Consider the following 16108-nt stretch of genomic DNA (forward strand, 5'->3'; position numbering starts at 1 on the left):
TGTCTTGCAAACATCAATGATGGCAGCACTGATCGTTGACTTGCCAACACTATACTGATTTATTAGCCACTAACCTGTAGCAATCTGGGATAACCAGCTTCCAGATGGTAATAGCAACCCACTTGTATAACTTCCCTCATTTCTATGTTCTGGGTCTGAAGGGCTGGCCTCAGGTGGATCTAATGGGTGTTGGAAAACCAACCATGAAAGCAACACAATAGCTCTAGGTAAGCAGCCTCCTAACAAACCCTTGGGGAGCAATTCCAAGACAATGGCTGAGCTATTAGCAGTAAAGATACTATTTCCAGGTTTCAGCCCAAAGCTACACAGAAGGTTTGCCAAGGCTGGGAACCTATAGATCAAGGGGACAGTAAGTTGTTAAAAAGAGTCTCTGGACAGAGAGGGAGGGGAAGTTGTCAGAGAGCTATTCCTGGGGAGAACAGCTGGTCTGGGACACAGACAGATACTGTGGGAATGTGTGAAGTAGTTGGGTCCATCCCAAATTTCCAGGGGATAAGCATTAATGGAAGCTAGATACAGGACTACATCTTTCCATGAATTTGTACAGGACCTAGTATGTTGTGGGTACTATCATCATATAAATAGCAACATTGAAGGATTCTGTGAACTTTAATATAAGAATAAATGAAGCAAGATTATAGAAAACAAGACAATTTATATTAACTTTCAGTGAGGAAACAACACAAATCTCAGATCCTTCTCCCAAGATATGCAGTCATAACACAAGGGCACACAAAAACCCACACAAAACTGGAGTGAAAACGAGTTTTTAGGCTCACCCCAAAGATGTACATCAGTGAATAACCTATGACAGAGTTTTTCAGACATGCAGAACATCAGTAGGAAAGGACCCTCTTAAGATTTTATGTCAGAATGCTCAGCTGTTCCATATTGCTGCCAGTCTCCGCTTTTTAGGCATCTATACAATTCCCATTGAAGTTGATGGAAAGACTTCAATGGGAGCTGGACCAGGCCTTTAGATGGGATAATATAGATAAGCGGCAGCTCAAAAAAGGCTGCACAACTTTTGTGGATGAGAGCTGTCTTCTAAGTGGTTTTAAATGTTTGTACCTTCATCACAGTAGGTGAAAAGTTGCTGATACCATGTTCACTTACAGAATTAGTGCTAAGCTATATACCTCTCATACAGTATAACTTTAGATATGCAGGGCCCAGGCAAATTAATTAGAGATACCTAAATACAAGATCAAGAAGTCTGAACATAGTCCTAAATGTACAACAATATAGGGAAATATTAAATGATTAATTGATGAAGAGCTTAACACCAACAACATTCCACGTACTGCAGTTAATATTTAATAGTTTTCACTGGACTGGAAAATGAAGCATGAGAAGCAAGAACAAAATTAACAAGATGTGGATATGCTAGTGGGTAGGAAGTAGCAGATATTATCAACTGTTAATATTTGAATCACACAAGAGATGCTGTATGCTATATTCATTCAAGTTATTACAATTCATTGGCAGTAAATAAACTTTGAATTAGTCCAACAGCTTCAAAGAAGATTCGTAATGCTTTTAATCCTTCCATGCACAGGTTGAGATTCTCTCTCTCTTTAATAAACAAAAGTATAGTAACTGCAAGCTTATATGAATCCTATGAATAATTCAAGTCATGAAATAGCTTTAAAACTCTGAGTTCAAATTGATGCAAATTCCTATTGAAATCAATGGAAATTTTGTCTGAATAAGGAGTGCGGGATTAAGGCTTCAGTAAAGTAGTACTGAGGAAATGTATATGTCTAAACATTTCTTTCCAAGATGGCAATGAATTTGCAGGGGATTATTACAGTTCATGGGTGGTTAATTGGCTTGTTGCCTCATGCACCTGATGCAAGCAGTAATCTCCCAGAAATGCCCAGCCTTCAGTTTTGCTCAAGTGCTCAAAACCTGGATTACAATTGATTTAACCATTCTCTGTGGGATTATTAGGATTTTGCCTCATTGTTTTATTTACTACTAATAAAGCTATTTTTTCATAATGGTTCATACCAGGAAACAATTTAGTATGTGATAATACTCTTATGGGTTTTGTTGATCTTTCTTTCTTTACCAATATAATGGGAGTAGTCACTGTGAATAATAAACACAAAGAATGAGCTTCTCTTTGATGGTTGAGGTGAGGGATGTTTGGTTTTTGCAGTCATCATGAAAAGGAGTACAATAGATTGTCCTCTAGAGTAAGGGAGTAACAAGGGAAAGTGGTGCTTCCTTCCACCTCAAGAGTCTGAGAGACTCCAGGAAGCTGGAGAGGAAATTGTGGGCTTTGTGGTTGTTGAGAGGACTGCAAGGAGATTTTGGAGGGGGTTGAACTGTATATTTTGACAAGGGATTTTATGTTTCTGTGGCGCTTAGGAGATCACGGTGTATAGGTGACCTTGACAGCCTTACCTTGCTGGTCTCTATTAGGCCTTTTGATGGCTACCATTAAAGGTTGAGCAATATTGCCACAAATTGGGAATATTGATATCTGGGGAGGAGGAAGGAATCAATTGCTGTCCCTGTTGTAGTGGGCAAGGGAAGGCAAGGTAGGAGTATATCATTTGTTCGGTGGAGACCAGTTGTGCTGTGTTTAACATTAGTCCTGTCATCTCTGGGGGTAGGGTATTGGAGGACATAGCCCTAACCCTCATGATTTATGCTGTTCAATGTAAATAATCAAATTACTACCACCCCTAACCTGGAATATGAAAGATGTCTCTGATTTTGCTTGTATAACCAAGATGTGGCTGGATGACACTGCAGTATTGGTCAAGAGATGGCTGAGGAAGAGATGCAGCAAGCTGACCAAAACTGACGTTAGGGGCAGGAGGTCTCCAGCTCAGCTGGATTGATTATGTCCATCTAGCATGTGATGGAGTTAGAATAAGACCAGTCTTGGTAAATACGCTGCAATCTTGCACATCCGAATCCCAAGCTGAGTTAATTTATGTTCCTCTCTGTGGTGGCTTTGGAGTCACCAAGACCAATTGTTCTGAATTCCCTAAATGTCCAGGTGGATGACAACTCTTTAGAACTGGCTCAGGAGTTCATGGCTACCCTGGAAACCAGTGGACTGTCCCAAGTGACTACTGCCTTGACAGATATTTAGTCACACTGTGGATGTTGTGATTGGGCTGAAGTTGGAGGAGAGAAGGATGGAGATGATACCTTTGTCATGGACTGGTCAATACCTCCTGCATTTTAATGTCCAGGCAAACCTCCCCTGCTGGAGCAGATAACTTATTTGACTGGTTCGCCCTCAGGGGCTAGTGTAATCAAAATAGTTTCAGGTCTTTGATGACAACTACTCCAGCACTGCCAAACCCAAAAGTTCAAAAATCATGAGTCCGTGCATGACACTGGCTCAAATACCATGAGATTTTCATTGCAGATCGCATTCATTTTGGTCTGTGTTTTTGCTTTTTGAACTTCCCCTCTGATGCCAGTGTGTATGTGTGTTTGACAGTTACAGCGTTGCCAGCTCTCCCAAATTTATTCAGTCCAGTGATTTTGGCCCCCGCTGCAGAAGGACTGCGTGATGGTGTGGAGCTTCCAGCTTCACCCCAACCCCCCAGATTTTAGTTAATTAATTCTGTCCCCCACTAGCCCTACATCTGCCCCATCCAAGCAATTAATTATGCAGTCCCCAGCCATATCAATTTTGGTTCCCTAGTCCCACATCTGCTCCCTGTCCTCTAATTCTCCTGCCTCTCCAGGGGTTCTTCATTCTCCTCTCCCAGGCAGGGGAGGGGCAGAAAAGGACATCTCTGTAGCTACCTCTAGGGTAGCAGCTCCAGAGGTTCTTCACTCCCTTGCCCCATCTTCCTCTTCCCAGACGTGGTGTTGCAGGGATGGAGAGGGGAGGGATGAGCAGAGGGCAGCCATTTTTTCACAGGAAGGGAAAAGGAAGGAGGGAACAGAGCCACTCTGAACTGCTGGACTCTTTTTGCTTCCTCTTTCCCCCTCTCCTCCTGTGAGAATGGTGTTGTCTGCTCGCTCTCCTCCCTCTTCTACTTAAAACCTCCTCTGGGCTTCTGAGGGCTGGGGACAAGCTCTTTCTGCCTCCTTCAGCAACTGTCATTAGCTGCTGTTCCCAGGAAGATGAGCAAGTGGGGAAGTTAGCCAGTGAAAGAGATTTTTATCTGGGCAGGACTAGAAATCATGTGAGGGCTGGAACTTCTTGTGTCATTCCAACACTGGCTCCAGCAGGGGCCAAAATCATGTTTCAGACAGAATATACATATCTTGATTATGAGAACCATTACACTGTGGAATAGTCTCCAAAAATAAATGGTGGAAGGCCCAACCCTGAAGACATTTTAAACTATGCTGGTCAAAAGTACTTGAAATTTTAGTGTACCTTGCATTGGCAGGTAATGGTTTAAATACCCAATCAGTCGTTTTCATCTCTAATTTCTGTGATTCTATATTCTTTAAGTCACAACACTCTGATGTGTTATTTAAGTAAGTGGATTTTCTTTTATAATTCTAAATGTTAGCAGGCTGTGTTTATAAAATACATAATTCTCTAATATGGGGATTCTAGAGTGAGGGGGGAATTCTAATTCTCTCTCTTTGTAAAATATTCGAAATTGCAATTTTGTCAATGCAAGGTAATACTGTAAAATGTGTATCTTACTTCAAGAGGAATAGTACACTTGCAAGCAGCAAGGTTTTTTTTTAGAGCTGCATTCTTGACAAATTAATTCTTGAAAAAGATTCAAAATGTTAATGGAAAAAGAGAAGAACTAGAACTAGAAGTGTTGTAGCTGCTGTGTGTGATGCAAGGGAAGGGATACAGAAAATAAAGAGGCATATGAGGTATGTGTAACTAAAAAGTGAAAGCAGAGAAATGGAATGTGGTGGAGAGCAAAGGCGTTTGAGTTTCATTCAGCTACCTATCTATCCAGTTAACTATCACTGATTAATGATAGCTGAAAAAGGCTCAGAGAGATACTAGTCTGACCTCTCAACTACACCTCTACCCCGATATAACGCTGTCCTTGGGAGCCAAAAAATCTTACCGTGTTATAGGTGAAACCGCATTATATCGAACTTGCTTTGATCTGCCGGAGTGTGCAGCCCCCCCACACCCCAGAGCGCTGCTTTACCGCGTTAAATCCGAATTCATGTTATATTGGGTCGCGTTATATCGGGGTAGAGATGTATTAACATTTCTCCCCCCTGCCATCGGATGTAGTGGATGTGAGATTTCCCCTACATACATAAATGAAATGAAGACCCTGGGAACCTATTCACACTATCTTAGATTTTCTTTAGCTATTTTGGAGATGGGCATTAAGTAGTGATCACCTCTCTGTGACCTCATTCGTAACACAGCATTTTTCCAGTGGATATGATGTAAGCTACTAGTCATAACTGAAAAAATAAAGTGCTCTAGCAGCTTCAGAATCCCAATTTCAAGATAAATGTAAAGCTTAGCAATATGGGATGCAGCAGTTTTACTACATGCACTTCATGCAGGTACAGGGAAACCTGTAGATGTCCAGTATAGGAGAAAAGTCAAAACCAATCACCGCTAATAGGAGAGCTGAAAAGGAAATAGATAGGATAAATGACACCCGACACCACTTATTGGTGATGCTGTTTTGGGGTTGGGTGCGGCTGCTTTAACAGGACCTGTTCCACAGCCTGTCAAAATCAATGGAAAACCTCCCATTGGCTCCACTGGGCTTTGGATCAGGCCTAAAATGTAGCCAGAGAAACTTTTCCACATGTCCTCTTGAGCAGGGGTGCTGGAGCAATATTTATAGTGGAGGTGCTGAGAGTCATTGAACCAAACTGTAAACCCTATAGATCAGTGGTGGGCAACCTGCGGCCCGTGGGCTGTATGCGGCCTGTCAGGGTAATCCACTGGTGGGCCATGAGACAGTTTGTTTACATTGACCGTCCACAGGCATGGCCGCCCACAGCTCCCAGTGGCCACAGTTCGCTGTTTCCAGCCAATGGGAGCTGCGGGAAGCCACAGGTTGCCCACCATTGCTGTAGAGGATGGAAACTACTTCAAGCCAGGGGGTGTGGCAGCACCCCCAACACCCCTACTTCCAGCTCCTATGCTCTTGAGCAGCTTCACTTTCACCTAATAGTTTTGTAATTCACTGTGTAAGAAACAAAACTAAACCTCATCCTGCATGGGAATTAAATCGAGATATCTTAGTTAAAGTGAAATTTTGTGCTTATTAATTAAAACTATAGTTTTTATCACCCACTGGCTTAAGTTCATGTTGACTTTGGTATTATGTGAAACAACTGATTTAACCTTCAAATGAGCTAATTAATTGTATTGTTGGCATAAACTGTCAGTTCTTCAGGGTGTTTGAATTTAATTTGAACAGTTGAAAACATTTCATTTTTGTTTGAGAACTTCAGGAATAGAAGAAAAGGCTTCAAGAAGGGAGATAAGGACATTTAGAAACACTGAACACAATGTAACTGAGCCTCAAATATAAAACAGAGAGCAAGGAGCATATTGAAGGACAAAGGAAAATGATTAAAAGCTTTTGGAGCTTGACTTATGAATGGAGAAGGAAGACTTCAGGCAATGGGAAAGTAAAATAAAATAGATCTTTGAGCTAAAGGAAAAGAAAGCAGTAGACTGAAAAGAAGGTAAAACATAACTGTTTTATTTAACGGTATTGAGAGAAAATATTTGGGTTTTAGAAAGAGTGTATGAATAGCTAATTTACTGGAAGTAACCCAGCCTAATGTACTCAACAGCATTACTCAAAATGGCACCCTGAAGAAATACTTACTCAATAAACCCTGATATATGCTACATCCTTTTATGTCTATGCTGCATTAGTCACTGATACTCAAATTTGTTACAGTTTTGTACCACCTCAAAATGGCATGTTAACTGAAAACCTATTAAAGTATTGTAAAATGATGCTGAAAAGTTGTAAAAATGTTGTTTTATGCACCCATAAGTGCTCTGATAGTTAAACCTGGGACAATGCTTTAACAGTTAGTTACAAAAAATTATGGACCATTTAAGAAATGATGAAAGTGGGAGTTCTGAAGACTGTAAACATAAATGGTTGAAGAGAGAGTCATAGTGATTAAATACTATGATCATCTAGTCTAAGCTGCTGCATACCACAGGCCCAAAAAACAAATAAAATAGATGAAGAGTTAGGCTCCAATCTTGTAAACACATACATATGTGCTTAATTTTAAGCACACAAATACCATTGAAGCCAATGGTGCTACTTACACACTTAAAGTTAAGTAAATATTTAAAGTGTTGCAGAATTGGGGCCTTAAATAATTTACATTATTACACATACCATTTTGTTTTGCTGTTTTAATCCTGCCTTTTAAAAAGTTATTGCAACAGTAAAGAGGATAGGTAGAAGGTGATTCTAGAGACAAACAGTACCTGAAAATCAAAGAAAATCCAGAGGAATGTGTTATATGTCAAGTGTCAGGTGTGACTTCTGACATTTTCAAATGCAACCAAATGAATCACTTTGGTGTTTTCATCTATACAATATATTACTTGTTACTTCAGGGGAGATCTCTAAACAGGCTTTAGTTTCTGCTGGCTACTTGGATAAAAATAGTAGATGATTAATGAGTCCTGTTTTTCTGATGTGGAGGAGTAATTTCTGAATAGGCCATCAGAAATGTGAGTAAATATGAAGAATGCCATATAAATGCTTGCAACCATAACATCTTGGCCTATAATCTCACCAGGCCTCAGGAGATAAAGAAGGATGGCCTGGTGGATACTTGGATTGGAGAACATCAAGAAAAATCAAGGGTACTGCAAAAAAGTAATGGTGATGATTCAGTGGAGGTACTTCTCTGTGACTCTGTACCCATCCAGCATGACCTTAGGAGCACTGTGCTGTTGAAGGTGCCATCTTTCAGATGAGTCATTATACTGAGACCCTTACTAAACTGGGTAGAAAATGGAAAAAATCATAATTTTTGTTGAAACTTTGTTTTGATGAAAATTCTCCAACTAGCTCTAGACCATTAGAGATTGCCCTTTTTTGAATGTGTAACCCACACACCTCCTGGGTGTGGTATTCTGTCCCATCTAGTGGCACCAAGACCACTTAGAGAGAGAGATTAATGAGTTTGCTCTACAGCCTTAGCTAACAGCCAGTTAGCTTTTAGCGTATGCGGTAAAGGCTCATGCACTAAGCTCAAGAGGCCCCAGAGGTCCAATCCTACCTGCCGACGACTGGGTCTGTCGGTGTTGCATATGGTTTAAGGGGTTTAGTGTTAATGTCCTGGCCAAATTTCAATTCAGGTAATTGCATTCTGTCTACCTAAATTTACCTGTAGTTTCAATTGGATAGAGTATTCTTCTCTTTGTGCCCTAAACTATTGTGTAATGTTGCTGTGCATTGTGAAACCTCTGATATGTTCCACCCCATGTGTGCCTGCATTTCACTGGTGAAATTATCCTGTAAATATGAATACCGGTACACACGTTATTGCATGATGCTCTTTGGGCATAATCCTATACTCACTGAAGTCAATGGCAAAACTTCCCACTGACTTCAGGGGTGCAGTAACTGACTCTATGTGATGAAAAGGCACTTTATAAATGAGTCTTATAATTTTATAAATGTGAATTTATAGAGGCATGACTTGTAAAATACTACACAAATTTACAATCTGTGCTACTACAATTTATGTTCTGTATGTAATATTTGTCTGTTATGTCTTATGCTGTATTCAGGATGGAACATGAGGCTACTCAGCTGGAAAATCAGCATGTACATAGTGTGTATGAAAGTACAGCCTCCTATTTTAATGACCTGCAAAGCAAAGCATGGCCTCGTGTTCGTCAGTTTCTGTTGGAGCAAAAGCCTGGCAGTCTCATTGCTGATATAGGTAAGTTACTGTATTTATTGAATGAAAAATCATATGTCATCATTTGTTTTACACATTATGTTTATCATACTTGTCTTTGAAATCTAGTGTGTTGGGATATTCTTAACAGCATATGAGGTAATAGACATACAGTCCCCAAAAATCAAATTGAGAGGAATGTCTACCCTTTACCAAAATGCATATTGTTAGTTTTCTAAAACAGCGTGAAGTTCACCTTTTCTGTATTTCAAACTTAATGGAACAAATCATTATACAAAAAATTGCCCTTCGGCCTTTCCCAAACTGAGGAAAACCAGGGGCAGATGTAGCCTCCCAATTCAATATGTGTGGGGCTGAGGGCTCCAAGGAAGGAATGGGGATGTCAGAGAGGGCCCAGGCTTGTGAATTGTAACCCTCCCCACAGGGAGGCTGTGCCCAGTCCTGCCTCTCCCTGATCTCGAGCCCCACTGCTGGTGGGAGCAGTATTGCTGGCCGCCACCCCTGCTCATACCTCCAGGCTTTCTGCCTGGCAGGTCACCTCAGGCCCAGTGCAATGATGCCAGTGGGAGTAGGGAGTCATTCCCTACACTATTGATAGTGGGAACGAAGCCTGAATGGTGCTGTGATGTTGTGCTCCAGGTTACAATACCCCTGACAGTGAAGGCACGTGCCTAGCAAATGAGCATAATAATACCCCTGAGCCTGGCCTGATGTCCTCAGAGTACTTCTATGTATATTTTAATCAAGCCAGGGTTTATGATGCCTAAAAGATCCAGGCCTTGTGTAGAGTTTAGGGTTTTATTTTGTTTTGCCTTGTGCCAGCACAATTTTCAGTTATAATGAAAGCTTTTCACTTTGCAAAAGCTTGAAACTAAACCTGTGGACACTTTTTACTTTGCTCTAGTATCTCCTGGACATCATGTCATCCAAAGAGGATGCCCTGTACATTAGGCTAGAGAGTCAGGTCCAGATTCTCAAAGGTAGTTAGGCACCAGTGGGAGTTAGGTGACTAACTACATTAGAGGATCTGGCATCAGTGCCACACAAATGCACCATTTAAGGTACTAAGAATATAGTTTCTAGATGAACAGGTCAGTATTTCTGTCTATCCTGAGCATATTTATGAGCAATTCACCTGGTGTGAGTTCTCTGAGATGCATAACTAATCAATAGTGTCAGGCAAAACTGGGAAAGGAGTTAGTGCTGGAGTTCACTTTTTTTTAAACTGGTCCTAATCACAGAGATCTCAGAGTACTTTTATGTATTCATTTTTTTTCTTCTTTTAAATATTTGAGTGCTTTTGAGAGTAGATATGTTGATTGAAAGCCTAGAATGGTGAAATCCTCTTTATTTAACAGGACATTTTTTGTTAAAAAACTTTTTTTGTTTGTTTTACACGTAGCATACTAATGATAATAGGATGGGATGCCCCTTGGTCCATGATCCTCATATTGTTCCTTCATCAGGATAACTTACTCAGCCTTTGACCTTGTAATTTGTTTACATAGGAATTGATTATTGCTTCTGTCATATGGTGGCTGGTCCTTCTAAAGGGAGATAGGTCTCAGCCCACCTGTGACTCAGCTATTTACTTCCCCAGGTGGAGAGTATGAATCGAGGTATATGACAGGTAGTCATGTGACTGAACCAGGCCTCTGAGGGGGTAGAAACAGAGACCTGTGAATAGCCAAGAGGGATGGCAGAGTAAAGTTGCAGGAAGAGAGTCTCTCCTGCAGTGATCCCAGAGGAAGGGAGTTGTGGCTGGGTAGAAAGACCCAGCTGGAAGTTTTGTTTTTCCCTTGGGGAGAGACAAAGAAGGGCGGGCAGGCCTTGTGTTTTTTCCAGTGCCTTAGAGAGCAGTAAGAGACAGTACCTCAGGGGGGCGGGGCAGGGGGGTGGGGGGCTGTGCCTTGCTTAAGACTTCTTGGGTTTGTTTTGGAACTTTGTTAAGAAAATCAGACCCCAAGAAGGACTCTTACTAGACTTGTGAAAGCCTCTTTTTAAGTTTATTGAGGAACCAAGGGGTAAAATGAGGCAGGACACTGCAGAGCCATCCCAGCCATGAGGGGTGCATGTGAGGTGGCCGACAGTACTATAGCTTCATAAAAGGGAACTGCCCACTTATTGCCTTATTACTAAATACTATTACAAATTAATACCATGTATATACAGTATCCTGGGGCGCTAGAGGGTTAGCAATATTAAGTTTCATTCTGTGAACTGCTGAATTCATTTAGATGGAATAAAGGGCCCAAAGAGTCAAAGGTATTAACATGACTCTGTCACTGTCTAACATTAAACAGTGTTAAAAAAGGTCCATGGTTTGGTGCATATATAGAGACCTCAGCCTGCTTAGTACGATGGCAAACATACTATAAAATTCATGCCAAAGGTTAGAAACATACCAATAAAAACACACAAAAGGAAAAGAAACAAAACAAGGCAAAAAACATTGAAACTGAAATTGAGTGATGATGCAAAACAAACTTTAAACCTATCAAATGCTCTTTTAAAGAGGGTGAATATAGGGTTAGAGTCTCTTACTCTGCCAAACAGTCCTCCTTGGTGGGGAAGGAAGAGTTAGTTCTGTTGTTCAAATCTTAGTTGGGAATGATAGTCACTGTCCCACTTTCAAAAAAACTGACAGACACAAGGGGGAATATAGCTTTTGTTGAGGTTCTTAGGATATAGGGTGACTGCTCAGTCACTGATAGATGCATTGGGCTGGTTGATCAGCCATGACCGCTGTTGTTCTGTATGCTGGCTCGCCTTTCTGATCAGGGACATCATCTCAGCTTCACTGGTCCTTCTCAGGCAGAGCAGAGCTGGATTGGCCATCTCATCTTGGCATGCTGATGCTATGCAATACAGTTGATTTCAGGGTCAGGCGAAAAGCCGAGAGAGAGAGAGGTAGGACAGGAGGAAGATAATGGGGGACGGAAAGGGACACATGAGGGAGGGGAGACAGAGTGGGATCTCTATTATTATGTATTAGGCTGGGATCCTCACTGATGAAGTGATGATAGTCCACCTTCCTCGTAGACTATTAAGGTCTGATGTCATGGCAACAATCCTGCTGCTGCACCTGCTGTGATGGTAAAAGTTCCTTTTTCTCCCTCAAGCCTCTGTTTAAGGGCAATGGATAGATTGGGCCGCCCTCTAATTATTTTGCCCAACAATGAGGCCTAATTTCCGAAGCACCAATTTTGGTCCATTGATTTCCTGTCCCTTATTCCTATTTTTTACCAGTCATAATCTTAACAAAGTAGTTGACTGGTATCAGTAAACATTTTCTGTTTAAAGTAATTCAGTCTGTCTCCTTCTTACATCTTTTCTTAAACAATTTTATATAACAGGTCATTATAGCAATTCATGAACCTACACCTACTTTTCACTAGTCAGGCTCACAATTATTACAACAGAAGCATTTGTTGGTAGCACAACAGTATTTTTGGTCCCCTTATTCCAGAGTATGCATTGAGATTATATAAACTCTGCTGCAAAAGCTACCTTTCAATTAACTGAATTAAAACATTTTAATCAATATACACACAACTTACATTTTAATCGAGTGTTCATGCTACTAACATAATCAATTATACTTTTGTTCTGATTTAACAACTCCCACTCTCTTATTAACATGCATATCTTAATTTTTCATCTCATATTTTCTTTGAACTGCTTTAATATATTAGTCTCTTTCATTTCTCTTGAGCATTATTCTTAGGAATAATGCTGGATTTTTGCTCTAGCAATATGATGTTTTTTACCACTTTGAGTGTTCTGCTGTTCTCTCACAGTTACTGTGCTGTCTTTGTAGATAATGTTGCACATTATCAGCAATGAAAGCAGCAGGGCTGCAAGCTGCAGTGCTGTTTCTAAAGATAACTCAGGCCTTTAAATTTAATTACAAAGAATAAAATGGTTCTCTTTGCCTAGCTATTCCCCTGCCTCTAGGGTGTAAACTTTCAGATACTATTCTCTACCACTGACCCATAACTGTGCTGAATGTTTCTTAATCTAATTTTGAAAAGTGCCTGTAATGCATATGGTATTGAAGAGCACTCTGGAATATTTCAGTTTAGAACAGCACTGATCCTTAAATATTTCTAAACATACTTCCAGGTAGAAGACACATTCTATAGATGCCAGTTACACATACAAATGTGAAGTTGTAACTGATTAAAACAATAACAGAAAGAGGATGTGCCTGTAACACTGAAATAGTTCTTCGTTGCATAGAAACCATTGAACTTCGGTCATTTTCAAGTCTGTGTTTGGAGGTTAAAATTGTCCTCTCTCGTCTGTGCTGCAGATCCGTATTCCGGGCAAAGCCTGCCCTCTCCTCTGCAACCACAGAGATCTCACTGTAGTAGAACTGTTGCACAACATGCAGGGCAATATTCCTAGGTTCCTGGAAGGTGGCACATATGGCATGGAGCTTACTCAACAATGGCTACAGGGTGGAGATCAGGGACAGGGCTGAAGGAGCCACGGCTTCATTGATCCTCCTGTTTGCTCCCTCACTCCTCTTGAAGGGGCTGCATTAGGGATGTGTGCAGTAGCAGCTGCACTGAAGAGTAGTCCATGGCTTGTTGAGGGAGGATTCCTTTCTCCTCTACCTCCCCAGCCCATCCAAAGAGAAATCCATTGCACAGTCTAGTTTTTAGACTGTATGGGAGGAATTGGGTGTAGTTGCATGTGCAGTATTTCCATTGACATCAGAAGAAACTTTGCATCCTGAATAAATATATACATTGTGGATTGAAGAGGAGAATTTTGGCCTTTAATTTTGTTCATGATTTATTGATGATCTGTACCACTGTGCCATGAATTTACAAAGCTTTCATGTTGCTGTTGTAGATACCGTTCCATGTCTGATGATGTGAATATATAATTTTACAGAGACAAAATGATTTCAGTGGGAATGAAGCAGGATCATTGCATTTTCTAGGATAGTTTTAAAATTAAAAGATTTACAAGAGTATTTTGGCACAAAATGCTTTCACTTTTCCATGAGGGATGAGAGGTGGGGTGAAGGAATTTCATAATAGGTTGCTTCCTGTGTAATAAAGTTTATTGTTTTGTAGGATGTGGGACTGGAAAGTATCTCAGTATCAACAGTCAGGTGTTTAATCTGGGCTGTGATTACTGTGAACCTTTGATAAATATTGCAAGGAAGAAAGGCTGTGAAGTCTCGGTATGTGACAACCTTAATCTTCCCCTTAGGGATCAGTGCTTCAGTGCAATCATCTCCATCGGAGGTAAGAGAATACAGTAGAATGTTTGTTCAGTTCCAAAATAAACATGAAATATTTTGGATCATTTTTTCAGTTGGTTCTTACATCTCATTGTCATGGTTATTTTTAAACCACACAGCTATCTTTTAAATCTTATAAAAGTTTCATGATAGGAAACCTGAGAACGAAAATGTATTCAGTTTAATTTCATAACAATGACATTGACTAGGGAAGTACCTAGTCTTTTTTTGTGGCCTTGTACATGCTAGGAAAAAAGGTTTGTTTTTAATGTGTCTTAACTAATGTGTGTTAAAATCCTAGTGTAAGCAAGTCAAGTTGTAGTTTTAAAACATGTAGCTAGTCAAGGCAAACTCTTTCCTGGACTCCCCGGGTCTACCTTGAGCAACAACATGTCAAATCTACAACTCACCTTAACTAGCATGTGTTAAGAATATACATTTCTGATGGAAAGTGATTCTATCAAAGTTTTCTGACTAGCTGTAGGTAAGACACATTGGTAGGAAAGTATGGAGAAGGTTTGTACTGTTATTACCTTCTGCTGTACTTGTTCTGTGGCTAGATGGAGGATTTATGTTTCCAGCAATGTCAGTTGAAATCTTTCATGGGCACTAAATTAACCAAAGATTATTTTAAAAAATAAATAATGTAACAGTAGCAATATTTAAGCTGAAATGCCTTTCCTTCCTTCACAGTGATTCACCATTTCTCAACTAAACAAAGAAGAATCAAAGCAATAAAAGAAATGGCAAGGGTGTTGGTACCTGGAGGTCAGATCATGATTTATGTTTGGGCCATGGAACAAAAAAATCGTCGCTTTGAAAAACAAGACGTATTTGTTCCATGGAATAGAGACTTGTGCTCCCGGCTTCTTTCAGAATCAAATCAGTCTGGACATAAGAGTGATCTTGAACATACTGTAAAAAAACACCCACAGCAACTAGTAGGCTCTGAATACAGCTACCCAATTAATCTTAAACAGGAACTTGATACAAAAAGTTCCCACAGTACAGACCATTGCTTAGCCAAAACCTGCTGCATGAAAATGTCTGAAGAAGAAGAAAATCGATTCTATAGTGCTCTAGGGAAATCATTTCGTTCATGGTTTTTCTCCAGATCCCTTGATGAATCAACCTTAAGAAAGAAAACTGAGAAGATGAAATCTCTGAAGAATGTAGGAGGATGGGCAAACAGTACCATATCTATTCAACCATCAAGACACTGCAGTTTAGACTTAGGTCACTGTGGGCCATTGTTAAAAGAGCAACGTTTAGATGATGATGAAGTGTTTCTAGAAAATGCATCTGTCAAAAAACCACAATGGATGACAGCCTCAGGTGTAATAAGGGATTTAAATGGAGAACACCATGGAGTAGTTCAGAGCAAGAATGAAGAAACATCTTTTCTGAGTGGTCCTGTGGAAGACAGGGACAACAACTGTACTTATAGTAGAGATGAAGATGGTAAGTCTACTGCTAGCAAACTCTTTCAAAGAACTTCAACAACTGACTCCACTGATTCTATTTTGGATGAAGCAATGGCTGTTGAGGACCAGGTTGTTGACATATTGGATACAAAAGCTTTCATGCGTTATTATCATGTTTTTCGGGAAGGAGAGCTATGCTGTCTACTGGAAGAGAATGTGCCTGAGCTTCATATTATTAGTTCTTGCTATGATCATGGAAACTGGTGCATTATTGCAGAGAAAATAGCAAAATAACTGCAAACTGAGCAAATAAAACAAAACTTTGAAAATTGAAAACTTTGAACACTGCTCCTTGAAGGTGTTCTGTAGTGGTGTTGTAATTGTGCAATATAAAATGGAATTTGAGTCTCCTGTAGTTGTGTTCCATCCATTTCTGATTTTACTTTGTATTTATCTATAAATACTGTATATAAGAATGTAAGAGGCAAACAACAATACTTATGTTTTGTCAAAGATAGGCTTTTAAGAGTTTTATATTGCTTTTAGCAAA

The 16108-nt window shown here is 40.1% G+C and overlaps 1 protein-coding gene across 4 annotated transcripts in view; it reads left to right on the forward strand.

Annotated features, from left to right (window-relative positions):
* Positions 1-15887, forward strand: part of TRMT9B (tRNA methyltransferase 9B (putative)) — a 36685-nt gene extending 20798 nt beyond the window's left edge. Inside the window, exons 2-5 of one of the 4 annotated variants that reach the window (XM_054030270.1) lie at positions 7741-7843; positions 8741-8895; positions 13965-14138; positions 14828-15887. In XM_054030270.1, the coding sequence (XP_053886245.1) occupies positions 7761-7843; positions 8741-8895; positions 13965-14138; positions 14828-15852 (1437 nt within the window). In that variant the 5' untranslated portion in view covers positions 7741-7760 and the 3' untranslated portion in view covers positions 15853-15887. Of the gene's footprint in view, positions 1-7561; positions 7904-8740; positions 8896-13964; positions 14139-14827 lie in introns of those variants that run through there. The other 3 variants (XM_054030268.1, XM_054030272.1, XM_054030271.1) reach the window with 3 other exon arrangements.
* The last annotated feature ends 221 nt before the right edge of the window (positions 15888-16108 follow it).

Source organism: Malaclemys terrapin, chromosome 5 (assembly GCF_027887155.1).
Source record: "Malaclemys terrapin pileata isolate rMalTer1 chromosome 5, rMalTer1.hap1, whole genome shotgun sequence".
Taxonomy (NCBI): domain Eukaryota; kingdom Metazoa; phylum Chordata; order Testudines; family Emydidae; genus Malaclemys; species Malaclemys terrapin.